The 15709-nt window shown below is 37.0% G+C and overlaps 1 protein-coding gene across 2 annotated transcripts in view; it reads left to right on the top strand.

Annotated features, from left to right (window-relative positions):
* ANGPT1 (angiopoietin 1) overlaps positions 1-15709 on the top strand; it is a 205140-nt gene that overhangs the window by 153854 nt on the left and 35577 nt on the right. For both annotated transcript variants that reach the window (XM_016224274.2, XM_016224273.2), the window contains exons 5-6: positions 2177-2298; positions 10639-10740. In XM_016224274.2, coding sequence (XP_016079760.1) covers positions 2177-2298; positions 10639-10740 — 224 coding nt within the window. The remainder of the gene's footprint in view (positions 1-2176; positions 2299-10638; positions 10741-15709) is intronic.

The following is a 15709-nucleotide window of genomic DNA, read 5'->3' as shown; positions in this document are numbered from 1 at the left end:
TTGCCATAACAACACATCCCTAGCATAACCATAGTACTGGTTGTACCTTTTATAGGAGAAAATCCTCAAACCGTTTTTCCAGTTGTAAGACTTACATTCATTTTTATACAATGAGTCTGCAGAAAAACAGGACAATACCCCTTTCTCTTTTTTTTCGGTGATTTAACATGTGTGCGAAATAGCTTCCCTCCTCCCACACACGGGCCTGTACCCGGCCTTCCTGAAGAGGGAAGGAAGGGGGGAGGCGGCGGGGAGGGGGGAAGGGCGTGTGTGCCCCTTTCCTAACTGAGGCAGGGCAGGAAGGGGATGTGCCACCAGAAGCATTTTCTCCTCAGATAAGTGACTTTCTCTGTCTTTCGCCCCAGAAAGAAAAATGGGTTTGCCATTGAATTTCTGTTGACCACATCTCTGTGTTGTTCAGCCCCTTAAGAGATCATAAATTTTAGTTGGTATTTCTTTAGAACCCTCTTTTTGCATCTACTTTGGTTATTTTCAACTTTTCAACAGAAGATCAAGCATTTAGAAGTTAAAACTCTTTTTAAAGAAAATAACAGCTCATTAGCTTAAAATAAGCAAGCGCGAGTGAACTGCAGAGATGTTTTTGACATAACAACACCTTTATGTCATTTATTGGTGTGCCCAGTGACATTTCAGATGGCTTCGCGTATGCATTTGTCTATTTATTTTTAAATTGCTATTTGCACACATTTTGTGCAATATCATTTTCACTATCATATAAACCTGTAATTCTGGGATTACTTATTCTGCGTTGATATTGTAGTTGCAGTGGTGGTGTTTAAATGTAATTATTAATACAAGTGGGCAAAACCATGAGTGCAGACTTGAGCTTTAGCAAAAGCCATGATACTGTTAAATAATTCTATATTTTTGTAATGGCAACATATCTGATGTGAATATTTCATTTTCTTGGAACATAAGTATTTTTTAAAATTTGAAATGTTTATATTGAGATAGTCCTTTTTTCTACCAAGATTAAACTGTTTATTTTTAATTGCCTATAAATTAGTAATGTCATGTATCTTAAGTTTAAATTAGGCTTGTAGTTTAGACTGATAGAGAATTTAAAATCAATTTAAAGACATCGATTTATAGGTTACCTCTTATATTTTTATTATAAAAGACCATTATAATGCAAAGTGGCTGAAAGTAGATATTTATTAAATAACACGAGACTTTAAGGGTAAAATAATAAAATATTATTAATCTTCTAAAAAAGTTTAATGAAACCAATTACTAAAATAATCTGTATTTATTAGGAAATACTGCATCATAGGTGTTTTATAAATATACCACCCATATCTTTAGCTGAAGACTACTAAATATGAGTCATTTTTGTATTTTAATAGGAACTTAATAATAGAGGAAGCTTAGTAAATAAAATGAAGACTTTCTCTAACTAAATTTATTTTACAGCTTTTTCTGAGCTCTTCCCCTATAAAACTTAATTCAAACCTTATTTACTTTCATTTTTTTATTTGTGTATCATCTACCTAACAGTTTCACTTTAGGACATTAAGTAAAAAACAAAGTTCAGTTTCCTTGTCTTTCTAGATAGTTGTGTGAGAGATTCTTTTCTAATGTCTAATCTAATTATTTTGAGAGTTGTTTTTTTTAATTAAAAAACTCTAGGACCTCTTCAGTGTAAAGCCATGGAAGAAACAGTACTACCTGCTTTTAGCGTTTTAACTCTCCAAACTATGTTTGTATGTTCCAATTTGTATCTTCATCTTTTCCTCCTCCAAAAAAAAGTTAAAAATGTGGCAGCATTTTAAAAAACTTTCCTATGAAATGTAGGTAAGAACTTTTTAGAAATTTTGCAGGAATATTGATGTAATTGTTACTGAGAGGTATTGCATAATCACATCAGTTGAGTTGATCTGGAAAACCTTTAGAGAAAAACAAGATTTAAGAAATTAAGCAAAATATAAAAAAGTATTCAGTTGAAAATTGCTCTACAGATTATTTCTTAAGCTTTGTAATTTGCGAGTCACCTCAAAATCTAGTATTGTCTTTATGATAGATTTTTCAGTAAATGCAATATTGACATTTGTTTGGAGGAAATGAAAGTTTGCTTAGTTATATTTAAAGTCCATTTGGGTTCTAATGGTACTGATACTTTTATTCACATATTGCAATCTTTTTTTTTTTTTTGCAGTTTTACTAAAGGGAGGAAAAAAAGAGGAACCATTTAGAGACTGTGCAGATGTATATCAAGCTGGTTTTAATAAAAGTGGAATCTACACTATTTATATTAATAATATGCCAGAACCCAAAAAGGTAAAACCAGAAGTGTTTGTTTACGAGATGTAAAGCAGATCCTAGTTGAATTGCTGAATAATCAGATTGATTTGTGAGCTTGTTAAACTGAAAATATATATGCCTGAGCTCTTTTCTCTCCAAAAATACTCTGTTTCCCAGGTCCATAAAAGATGAAAACCTATTGTACAGACCTCCCCCAACTCCCACACCTACCATCCCTCTTTTATACAAAGTTTTCTATTTATTCTGTCTCATTTCTGGGATGCCCCATGGCTTATAAATGCTGGCCTTATTCCTATTACATGTTGAAGTCACACATACTTCAAGTGCATGGGGGAAAGTCCCAAGGACCCAGATGGCACACATCACCCACAGTCCAGACACTACAGAGGAAGCTAGGGACAGATTTCCAGAGTCACTGCTTCTGTTGAAACATAGTCTGTCTTAAATACGAAAGGTGAGAGAAACATATTCTGTCTTAAATGCGAAAGGATTTGCTTTTTGTATTTACCTAAAAGAATGGGTTGGAGGATAGGACTCATCAGTATATTGAACAGGATCCAAAGTAAACTTGGAGGAAAACACTATCTTCCGGCTGTCACATCTCTTTTACATACGCTTTCTCCCTATTCGTTAAATCATCAGTCCCTTCCCTCATTCAGTACATAGTGAGTGTATGTCACTCATTTTTCAGTCACTGACTAGGGACATAATACAGAACCACCAGTTCCCAGTGTGTGCTGAAGACAGGCCGTTACACAGATCATTATAACGGACCGCAGAAGTGTAGTGATAGAGACAGTCTGTCCGAAGCAGGGTCTTCGGGAGCTCTTGAGGAGAGCTCTGCTCTTCAACATAAAGGGTTAGCTAGCTGCCCTGGCGCCCAGGAAGACTGCCTGCCCCTGCAAGGCTTCATCCACGGGGGGACCAGCTTCCCGCACCCCTTCCCCCTACACTGCCAGCCGCGTCCCTCTTTCCTCTGGGTACTTTCCAGATGCTCCTGCAAGGCCTTCCCGGGTTCCCTCCAACGACTTGCATGACTTTCTCATACCACAATCCTGCGAGGCCAAGAATTGTACCTTTAAATCTTTCGTTTTCCTTTTTTAATTGAGAGAAAATTGGTATATAACATATTAATTTCAGGTGTATAACACAGTAATTTGATATTTGTATATAGTACAAACTTACCTCCGCAATGTCTGCTTACCATCCAGCACCACACGGTTGACCCCCTCCACCCATTTTCCCACCCTCTAACCCCCTTCCCCTCTGATAACCAATCTGTTCTCTGTACCTATGAGTTTTGTTTGTTTGTTTCGTTGTTTAGATTCCACAAATAAGTGAAATCATAAGAATTTGTCTGACTTACTTCAGTTAGCATAGTATCTTCAAGGTCCATCCAATGGTGCAGGTGGCAAAATTTCTTTTTTTTATGGCCAAGTAGTATTCCACTGTATGTCCCTTTCTATCTTTGATTTCCTGGGCCCCAGCACAGTTTCTGGCACATCATAGGTCTTCAATAAATACATGCTGAAATGAATGAATGAGTGGCCTTCTGATGATAATATTAACACTTCCATGTAGTGTGTTGCAGTAAGCCTAACTTATTTAGTCTTCTTGCTGTTAGGTTCCTTTGATTGGTGAGGGAAATGAATCTTAGAAACCAGTGAGTCAGGTGTCCCACAATTGTTAAGGGGGAGAGTCTCTATTAGTGTTCTCTCTACCCTGATATCGGTAAGGAATAGTGGTTTAAGTTAGCTCAGTGTTGGTTTTTTTCCTTTGTTGGGACAGAATTTTACCCTAAAGAGAGGACTTCCATGTAGTTCTATAGCAGGACGGGGTTAGGGAAGAGGTGGCAGGCACAGGTTTGTGCATTGCTACCTGGGCGACCTACAGGGAAATTTGGTTTCACCTGTTTTTCATTTTGGGTGTCAGTGAAGGATTTCACTGAATCAAGTGCTCCATGGCTTTAAAAAAAAAAAAAAAAAAGCTGAAAAAAGGGAAACATATAGGAGGAGCCTTTACAGTCCTTTGGCTGTATGACCTGAAGCCTTCCTCTTCTGCTTGCTGATTATCTTAAAGTCATACTTAAGCTTACATTCAATTCCGACACACGCGCAGGCATGTAAACACAGCACACACTCCCACATCATACGCAGAGCATGCAAAGTGCTCAGAAACTGTTCTGGGAGAGTCGTGGGGCTAATGTAAAACGTAAATACTCTCTGTAGCTCACCCACAGTCCTGCCCAAGACCTGAAGGAACCCCTAAAGTACTGTCAGCTCTGCTATAACATAACTTGATTATAACAATAAAGTTAACTAAAAATATTGAGTGACCCTCCTTTTAGACTCCTAATGATTCTGATATATATGAATATAAAAATAAAACAATTTTAAAAGTTTTTAGATTAACATTCATAGTTTTAGAATTTTTTCACTCCATTACCAATACTACCACGTGGCCTTGGTACAAACAGTACAAATATAGTTTGATCATTCCATGACTTTAATTCATGTATAACCACAACTCTCTTCTAGTTCAGAATGTTTTGAGACACAAATGATGCATAGGCCATTGCAGAGCCATGCTCCTTTTAGGGTGGAAGAAAAATAGCCAGTCTTAACTCATCTTGAATAGCTCCAACTCATAAATGTGAATAATAACTCATAGACCTGAATAAATGTGCTTTTCATATTTATGTAAAGGAGCAGGTTGGAAGATCCAGTTCATTTGTTCAGTGCCTGACTCCTATGTTGGTTTTGCCAGGATAGCATGATTTCAATTTACACCTCTGAAAAGTGATGAATTTTGCATATTATGGAGCTTCAGTGTTGTTAGATAAACAAAACCTGAAGTATTAAATCCACGAATGTCAAATATCTGCTGGATTAAACTTCGGAGGTTCGGGCCTAGGGAAACATAGTAGCCTGAACAGATTAGCAGTGAAATTAGCACAGGCCTGGAACAGGCGATTTTGTCACTCGTCATCTGGTCAGGACTGTTACTAGATTTGGTTTTATTGGAAATAGTAGCAGAGTATGGACTGAGAGAAGGGAGAAAGACTCTGGCTAACTCCTTGACTTAGGGGTGCATTCCCTTTTTCTCTTTGTGCCCCTCTGTGGTCCTGAATCCTCTCACAAGTAGCAGTGTTCTGTTGTGGAGATGAGTATTTTAGATTGACATATCTGCACTTTTTTGTGGGTAGAAAATTTTGTTTTAAATCCCTTATTATATTCACATATCTTGGCATGAGTAAGAGCAAACAGGATGTGAATTCCCCCAGTGTCATTTAGGAGCTGATTAATATAGTCATTCAAATGCATTCATCATTTTCAGTTTGCCAGGTCCTGTTCTAAGGACTTTATATGTGATAGTCACTTGTTTGCTCTTCAATAACCCTACAAAGTAGGTGCTCCTATGATCGCTGTTTTAGAAAAATAACTTGCCCAAATCCCATAGTTAGTAGATATTGAACACAGACTTCGTAACAAAGGACTCAACTGCACATTGTGCTATCTTAGCAGGGGCCTAGTATGATAATTACAGATTAAGTCATGACTGAAGCTGCACCGTTCATAATTTGAACCCATGAGAGTGACTCAAGGAAAGAGTTTATCATCAGAAAACTATGTAAAATCGATTTATGCTCTGATTATAAGCCTCTCTCCCTTTCACCCTATAATCCATTTTATTCCTCTATTTTTATATAAATCATTGGTATTCTCTCAATCCTATAAAAAGTGCTTAGAAAATTCATCCATAGGGCCTTCACCCTCCCAAGTAGATTGTGCTCTGTAGACATAAAGTTTGGTGATACTTTGGGATATATTTAGCAAATCTTTGCTCATTGTAATGCTTTCGGAAGTTCTAGCAAGGGCCAGAAACTCAAGGCAAACCTATATAAAAACAAAAGAAAACAAAAAGTTCAAATATGTACGATATGGAATATGGGCCAATCAGTAAAATTGGGCTATGTAGGCAATTGACGAAAACTATTAATAGGAATTATTCATCTTTTAGGCAGAGTGAGAATTGCAAGCATACAGAATTGTTCTGCAGTGGCCGTTTTTACTGCCATCATTCCTGGCCAAGAAAGAACGTCTGCGAAAGCTAGAAAAGTGCTATCTTTTCACATGTAATGTGGAAGCCAAAGGCCGTTTCCTAGGACTATTTAATTTTTCTATTACATAGAAAATGAGAATTAGATTATTTATATATTTCTTTTTTACTTTTATATTATTAATAGCTGGTGGTTATTTTCCTCCCTGGATTCCCTTCCATGCATAGTAGAAGGAAACAAGATTTTTTCTTTCATTTCGTAAGTTTCTAAAACCAAATGCCCTATTCCTAGCTTAGTTTCATCCAAAAAAGCAAACCTTTAAATTAATAACTCTCCTTATTGTAAAATATTAAAAATTTGTTTCTAAATTCATAATTTCCCTAATCCTTAGGAAAATACTATAACAAATATTTTGAGCCTTTTTTATTTAAGGTTGTGGAAAAATAATTAACATCCACGAGCCTAATCATTCCAACTTGTATGGAGCATAAAAACATAAGAACTATGTGAATCAAATTTCCCCTTTTTGTTTGGGTTTAAATCTCCGTATTATGTTAAAAGGTATTTAATGCTTGAAAGCTTTGACCTTGCCTGGGATAGGAGCCAGTTCAATCTTTTCTTGGATAGAGTTAAGCCCAAGTCATATGACCAATAAATGCAACTGGCATAGTAAATGTAGCCGGGCCCTGGTCTGCAGGAAGATAGCACAGACCACATGATACTGGCAAATGAACTTCTCAAGTCCTTTCATGTCTCAAATTTTTTTAAACCTACCACCTTTTATCTTGCACTTCCTTCATCTGTTAAGCATAGGCCTTTAATTTTCCTTCTGACTAGAAATAACATGGTCTCTTTTTTTTTTCTTTCCTAGAGTGAATCTGACTTTTTAAATACATGTTGAATAATAAAAAGTAGCATTTGCAAAGAAGAGTAATGCCAGTATTATTAACAAGAAGCTGGTAGTTGTAATCATAAGGACCATTTATTGAGTTTATACATATTTTGGCTTTGTGCATTCCATGTTATTTATAATAAGTTATAAATAATAAATTATATGCAGTTATAGAATAGTAAACTGTACTATAATATATGAGATATATAATAGAGTATATAATGGATAAAATAAATACATATTATCTCATCTGTTACATACATTTAAGTGATGTGAGTAATAACAAAAACTAACATGTCCCAAACACTATTCTAAAAACTCTGTATACATTCGCTCATTTAGTCCTTGCAAAAGACCTAAGAGATAGAGAAAGCAGAGGTGGGAATTGAACACAGGTAATCTAGCATCTGAGTCCATGCCCCTAAACAAGGTGCCATTTGGTTTTATTATGCCCATATTCCACAAATGGCAGCTGTTAGTTCTGGTATCATTGAGTCCTAGTGGGAACTGTGGAGTATGTGTCCAGCCTGTTAACTCCTCTGCACCTCCGCTCCCAACACAGGAATCTTCCTGGGTAACTTCGATCCCCCGTGCAGCTCTGACTTGCTCTGGCTTTTTATCTAAGAAGGGCTCTCGAAACATCTTAACATTTTTAAGTCACTAAATACCTATGTTTAAAAGGAAAGCTGTCTTTTTCTAAGTTTTGTGAATGATTCTAAAACTTTGCATAGAATTTTAACAACATAGATAACAGTAATAAAAAACTTATAAAGAATAGTTTTCTCTACACACTCCGTATTTATAAGTGTAGTTATTTATTTCCCTGAGTAGGTAAAGTGGACTTTATAGGTTTGCAAACATAGTTTGACAAAATCTCAGGCAATCAGTGTCCTTTTAGAATAGAAAAATCTGGATTAGCCAGTCAAGGCAGGGTAAAATTCAATTAAGAAACGGTGACATCAGTTTCCCCTAGCAAAATGTTTTCTTGACTTTCTCACTCACTCTTAAGTTTCACCAGGAAAGTTCCACCTTGGCCACGTGTCTTGAATCACCACCTGTGCCCTCTTTAAACCGTTCCATCTGGATTTTATTGTCACAGGAATCCTGTGCTCTCTCTCCCCAAGGTCACTAACAGCTCCTTCGTTTTAAATCTGAGTGTATATTTTCTCAATCTTTATTTGTCTTGACTTCTCTGAAATATTTGATTAACTTGATCACTTCCCCATGTCAAAATCCACCCCCTTCTTGTATTACATTACATTAATCAAGTTTTTCTTTTTTTCCTCCCCTCATCTCTGTTTATTCAACAAATATTCATTTAATACTCACTGTAGGCTAGGCACTGCTCTAGGGACTGGGGACAGTAGCAGATAAAATGAAGTCCCTGCCCTCTTAAAGGTCATTGACGTATTTTTTCTCCATCAGTTGCTTTACAAAGCCCACCTGTGGATCCTCCCCACACCCACACCCACACCCACACCCATCTCTCTCCACTTTTTTCTTTTCATCTGTAGATAATCCATCTTCAAACTATCAGCTGCTACTTTCAAGCATATCACTCCCAATACCATTTTGAATTAGGTAGACCTGGGGTTCAAATCTCGGATCCAGTGCTTGTTACTAATAATAACCATTGCTAAATTATTGAAGTACTCTAAGCTTCAGTTTTTTACCTGTAAAATTGGGCTAATCATCATACCTACATCGTAGGGTTGTTGTGAGAGAAGTTAGAAAGTGCATGTAAAGAGTTTAAGTCATCTGACACTTGACAAGCAAGCCGTTGTCATTGGCGATTCCTCCTTTCCTTTACTTTCTTACCCATGTGCTGTCCTTGGTGGGCCTTCGGGAGGTGCAGGCCACGGGGTTGACGGTTGTGGACTCCTGCATCTCCTTAATCCCACAGGAGTCGTCACTATTGAAATTGTAGACATTTTTCAGGACATGAATCATATTTTGTCATTAGTATCTCCATTTGTAACACAGAATCAATGCCAAAAATGCCTGTTGAGTGAAAAATAATTGAATGAATGAATTAGAATCAAGGACGACCAGCTAGAGGCTATGTTAAGGACAATAAATAGGTACAGGAGGGTTGAGGGCTTTGTTGAGGGGGAACCAGGAGGGGGAATTTCACATTTATAATTTGAAGGTGAGTCACTTCCTAGGGATTATGAGGACATCATACTGATGGGTGGCTTTTGTCTAATTAGAGGGACCGCCAGCCCTCGGGAGAGCAGTTTACCTATTTGTATGCTCACAGATAGGCATGTATCTCTTAGTTCCTTTCACTCTGAAGAAGTACATGGATAACTTGTCCTTTGAATGACAGTTTTTGCCATTTTTTTCCTACCCTTTAGCTATTTGTGCCCCAAATTGAATGCCTCAGGGAAAATGCTTGAGGTTTTTCCCTTAATCAGAGTTGAGCTCTGTGCCCACACAGCCTGCCTGCCGCTGCTGCATATCTACACCTTTCGCCAGCCTCCAAATGCTTTAATCGTGAATTGCCAGGGGAATGGTGTTCCCTATAGCTGGGCCCTTGAGTAATCACACTGCCACATTTTGTGCTGCATCAGTTGCAGTGATGGCTTTCCAAAGATGATCCCATTACAGAGATGCTTCCCTCCGTGGGTGGACTCCGAGGGAGAGGAATCGGTTTCTAAGGAAATACTATTGTATTTAGAATAACTGAAATAAGCATAAGGCTTTGAAAGAGTTGGTTAACTTTTCCACATGGGAAAGAAATGCTTGTTGCAGTCAGAAGGAATACAGTATGTCATGTTCTCCTCTTATTGTTCATGATGAAAATTCATGCAAGTAATGTGTGCTCCATATGCCAAGGACAAAATTTTGCCTCTAATGTAACACTGAACCATCAAGAATAATTATTGTAGTATGTAAATGTATAGAAGTTAATATGCCATGAAATATGTAATAGCTAACTACAAATGATTTTTTAAAAATTGTTTTTCTAAAACCTTTATTATGATTATATTGCCATTTCAATTAGCTAAAGATTTAAAAATCTCAAGTCTTACGTTTTGGTGATAGAATGGTCTGTACTTTTGGAAACTTTAGTAGTACTTTTAAAAATTGAACATACGCAAGTACCTATTACCATTTAAAACAAAGATTTAAAAAATGTTTTATAGTCTGAAACAGACAATTTTCAGGTGATGGATTTAAATGTTTATAAGTAACTAATGCATCTTTGAACTTAATCAGAAGTAACTCAAATATATACAAATAACAAATTGTATGTCTAAATTAACATTTTTTAACATAGTAATTTTTTTTTGATCTATAGGTTTATCCATTCTATTTCTATTTTAATACATATCTGATACATGTTTCTTTTAAGCAGACATAATTTTTTACTTGACTTAATTTTCCCCTTTTCTGTCAGGTATTTTGCAATATGGAACTTAATGGGGGTGGTTGGACTATAATACAACATCGTGAAGATGGAAGTGTGGATTTCCAAAGAGGTTGGAAAGAATATAAAATGGTAAGATGGAAGAATTTAGTAGTTTTTGATGTTTTATCATGAGGTTATCTTTACCACACTATGTGATAAACTCTTGTATTTTTAGATTTTTTCGTTATTTTAAGAATAAAATGATAAATTAGTGACATTATTTTCATTAAACACAAGGCACTCATAAATCATTTTCAGTAAATTGTTTCCATGTGTGCATTAGAAAGAAAAATGTGTTACTGAAATTCTTTGGTGAGCTGTTATGTATTGCCTGGACTTGTTCCTGGTTGACTGAGGGTGGGGGAAGCTAGAACTCAGACCCCGGCTGGGCACAGGAGCCAGGACGAGGGAGCTGTGCGGGCCGTGGGTTGCGGGGCAGGACGGCTACTGCCGGTGTCGCCCTCACGGGGCTGGCCAGCTGGTGCTGGCTGCTGGCTGAGCTCCTGCGCGTGGCTGGGGTGGCCTTCTCCGCGTACGGGAATCCAGGGTCATCGGGCGTTTTATGTGGCAGTTGGCATCCCTCAAGCGCAAAAATAGAAGCTTCCAGGCCTTTTAAAGGTTTATTAGACCCAGAAATAGCATGGTTTCACTTTCACTGCGTTTTTTTCTTTTTCTTTTATTTTTTTGGTTAAAGTTGATGACAGGGCTAGTCCACATTCAAGGTGCGAGGAGTAACAAGGGTGTGAACTGTGAGGCATGGTTCAGTGGGGTCTGTGTAATAACAGCAGACATCGTCATCATCACCATGTTTACAGCTACCCTTTCAGTGCTTAACATGGACCAGCCCTATACATAAACTCTTACCTAATTCTTTATATCAGACCTATAGCTAATTATAGCTAATACTGTCTCCATTTTAAGAGGGAAACGAACAAGTTGGGAGATGAACTTTTCCAAAGTAATATAGTAGATGGTTGAAATAATTCATAATACAATAATCACATACCCAATGCCTTTAATATTAAGTATTAAAATCTGTTGACAGAATGTCAAAGCACCGTAATGGAAGGGGATTTTCATTTATGGACTAATTCTCATTTTTTTACATCTTCTGGATAATTCTTCTCGACCAATTTTTGACAAATTACTCTCTCAGAAAGAAGGTAAAGAAAAAGGTGAAGAGAAATGCTCTACCAGCCTAAGTTCTGTCTTGTAAACAATGTGTAAAAACTGTGGTTGGGCCCTGGCCACTTTGGCTCAGTGGTCAGAGCATGGCCTGCAGACCAGAGGGTCTTGGGTCTGATTCCCGATCAAGGGCATGTACCTCTGTTGTAGGCTCGATCCCCAACCAGGGTGCGTGTGGGAGGAAACCAGTCGATGTGTCTCTCTCACGTCAATGTGTTTCTCTCTCTCTTCCCTTCCACCCCCCTCCATTCTCTCTAAAAAAAAAAAAATCAATGGAAAATTTCCTCAGGTGAGGAAATAAAAACTGGTTGGTTAGCATCCCAGTTCATTCATCAGTAGGTTCGTAGTTGGTTGAGTGACAGTAAAAAAAAGGATTTTAATAAATAAATGGAAGTCTCTAGTGGTGGCTCTGTGTCTACAACATTTTTATCAGGTACTCAGTTGAACATTTTGAATGGAGTTATACAAAGTTTGGAATCTTGATGTCTTCAACAAACAATAAACTCAAGATAGAAAGGTAGGAAGCTAACAAAATAGAATTCTACAGAGATAAATGTAAAGTCTTTTTACCTAGACCAAAATTATTTGAAATTAACTGTGAGAATATGGGATAAAGGTGACTGACTAGCTTAAAAACCTAGTATTTGAAATATGCAGAGATTTTCTTAAGCTCATTTTATCTTGCTGGCTACTAAAAAACAAAGACTTATGTATACATTCTACTTAATAATAGTCTTTATTTGCAAAAATGTAGAACTGACTGGTGTCTGCCATGGTCTGCTTACATCAAGAGTGTGCTTTCAATTCTGGTGGTTTTCCAACAAATGAATGTATCCCAGAGGGTATAAGCAGGATGGGAGGAATCTAGAAACCATATTTAGAGCAGGTAAATAGTTGGGTGTGTCTAACCTAGAGAAAAAAGAATTAGGTATAAACCTGTCTGATAGTTGTTTCAGTTGACTGGCTAGAGGAATGTGGTGCTGAGCTACTCAAAGTGTGGTCCAGGGACTAGCTGCACAAGCATTGTCTGGGAGTTTTTAGAAATGCAGAATTTGAAGCTCCACCCCAGACCTCCTAAATTAGAATCTGCATTTCAACAGTGTTCTAAAGAAGGAATCTCCATACTGAATGGAGGAACTTCACGGAGAGGCAAAATTAGACTAAGTGAGAACAAAACTCTCTAATGGTTCTTTCCAACATGAATGGACAGTCTGTTAAGTGGCGAGGACCCCTCATCAGCGGCAACATCCCAGAGGAAGGTAAATCACCAAGTTTCAGGATCGTTGTGGAGAACTGGAATGTTGGTTGGATTCTAAGGTTTCTTACTGCCCCTGTGATTCTAAGAGCAGATAGGCGGGCAAGGAACAAAGTTCTAAAAGCGGACCTTGCATTATATTAACTGTTGGAGCCTCCACTCTGTCATTTATGAATGAAGTGATTTCTGGCAAATCAGTTGACACATCCCTAACTTTCTCACTCATTAAAAGGGAACAGTACTAATAATACCTCACCTGCCTTGCAGGGATGTTGGGAGGATTAGATACAAGTAAAGCACTTGGAGCACCAAATGTTCACTAAACAGTAGTTATTATTATTACCCCAAAACTGCACAATTTTTACTTAACTAGGCGAAAAATATTATTTCGCGAACCAGCCTTAATTCATGCTTACTTTCTCGACTAGAATGGGATGTAAAGCAGTCATCTGAAAATCAAACTATACATACAGACTTAGGCAAACCTGCAATATACATTATTATGAATATTTATGATAATAGAAAAATGAATATAAAGTTACCATCATGGTGACTTTACAGAATAGTGAGTTATTAGCTGTAAGCCTCTGCTGCCATGACAAACTAGTCACATTAAGTAAGAGTCTGACATATAAGGTCTGGTATTGATTTATGTCTTATAAGTATATACTAAATATATATATATATACATTTTATATTATGCATTTTTTCATTGAAATAAAAATGAATTATTTTCTAATCACAGCTTTTATGACATGTCCCCTCTCCCTTTTTAAAATAGCAAGACTCTCATTTTTTATTCAAACTAGAACAGTTTATCAGCAGACTGGCAATTCTGCATGGGCAGAAAGTGAGATAAGCTTCAAAATTCTGAAACATTTTGGCAAGTCTGAGGACTTTTTTGGTTTTAATTAAAAGAATTCATCATCTGTTACCACTTGGTTAACTTTCACCAAAACACATGGTAGAAAGTGTTTGAGTTGTTTCCTCCAGAGCTTTTCTTTCACCTACAGACAAAATTACATGACTCCACAAAGAATGGATGTAGACTCCTTAGACCGGTTCTTATCAGTCACACCCGCTTCTACACCCTGCAGCTCAGAGCTGGCTGCCAGGGTGTGTACATCCTCAGGGAAAAGAAGGACTTCTTGGCTTGCACCTCCCTCCTTCTCAGTCTTCTCTAATCTACTGTAATACAACCTTAGAGGCTTCACCTTTTTCTTCTGCACTGTGTGTAGAGAGAAAGTTTCTTCCTGCCTTTCCTCTCTCCTTCCCTTCATACTGGCTGATACCTAAGGGCTGCCTCTTGCCTCATAAGGTTTCCAGAAAAATATATGTTAAAATTATCAACACATGAAATTACAAATATATATTATAAATTATTATTATTTTAAACCTCTCATCGTGGAAGATTTGCTACTTACTTGATTCTTAACATTGGCTTTAAGCCTACAAAGGTCTTTTACCTGAGCGTTGTTTTCACTTACCCTTCCTTTTGAGGAGATTCAGCAAAATGTAGTTTATGGATTTGTAAAGATGTTTGCTGAGAGGGAAGTCTGCAGTGGGCCCTTTTAATGAGGCACTTAGGGAACTATATTAACTCCTTCAAGCCATGAGGATACTATTTAGTGGCCTCCAGCAATAACACTTATCAGCAGTACTTTTGCACGTAAAGCCCAATCAAGCTAGGAGTTCCAAATAGTACCCTAGTGGCCTAACTTTATAGCAGGTAGTGACTAATGCCTTGGAGACAACCTGGCTTTGTATTGAAAACAATTACCCCATAAACAGAGCTTCCTATTAACACAAATATTTCAGCCTGAGCACCATACCTTCTGGGGGTTCTTTGTTTCTGGAAAGAAATTAAGAGCACATTTTCAACTGCATTTTAACATCTTCACATTACAAAGAAAAAAACCTATAAGAAATTTAAAATGTGGAAAGAAATCATTCTTTTGATCTTTCTTGGGCTCAGTGTCTCTGCAGTTAGAGGAGACACATGATTGAATTGTGAATTAAAGCACCTTTGGAAGTCACAGCTCAGTAACCTTGACTTCATGTCTGTTTTCTTTAATTATTTATATGGAAAGAGATGAAACCCCTAGGATACATGGACTGTGTCTGGTTTCAATTGTGTTCAGCTATAAAAAGTCAATACTTCCTATGAGCATCATCAGACAAAACAACTCTCAAGTATCTGAGACAATTATTTTATCAACTTGGAAAAATACAAACCACAACTGAACATTTCTGCAAGTTTTGGCAAAAATTAATGAATACTGGTCTTTCCTCTGTGTGCCTTTTTTTTTTTTTTTAAGCAAAATGTGGTTTTAAGGCCAATTTTAAGTCAACATTAGTTTAGGTTAAATTCCAGTGTCTTTTTTGCCTTTTATTAAAGACCTAAGGAGAAATAGAATTAATAATCTATCTGAATGACGGTATGAAAACCTTTCATGTGATTGTGATTGGCATAACTAAGCAATATTTTTCATAAAAGAAGATGGTCTTACATTCTTAGATTTCATTTATGAAAAAGCAGAAATTCTATTTTTATCACTATTGTTTATTACTTCACTAAGGACTTGCTGCCTTTTCAGTATCAACATTGATTTTTGTTCA

The sequence above is a fragment of the Miniopterus natalensis genome, chromosome 16 (genome assembly GCF_054644295.1).
Source record: "Miniopterus natalensis isolate mMinNat1 chromosome 16, mMinNat1.hap1, whole genome shotgun sequence".
Taxonomy (NCBI): Eukaryota; Metazoa; Chordata; class Mammalia; order Chiroptera; family Miniopteridae; genus Miniopterus; species Miniopterus natalensis.
This window is presented reverse-complemented; position numbering and strand designations above follow the sequence as displayed.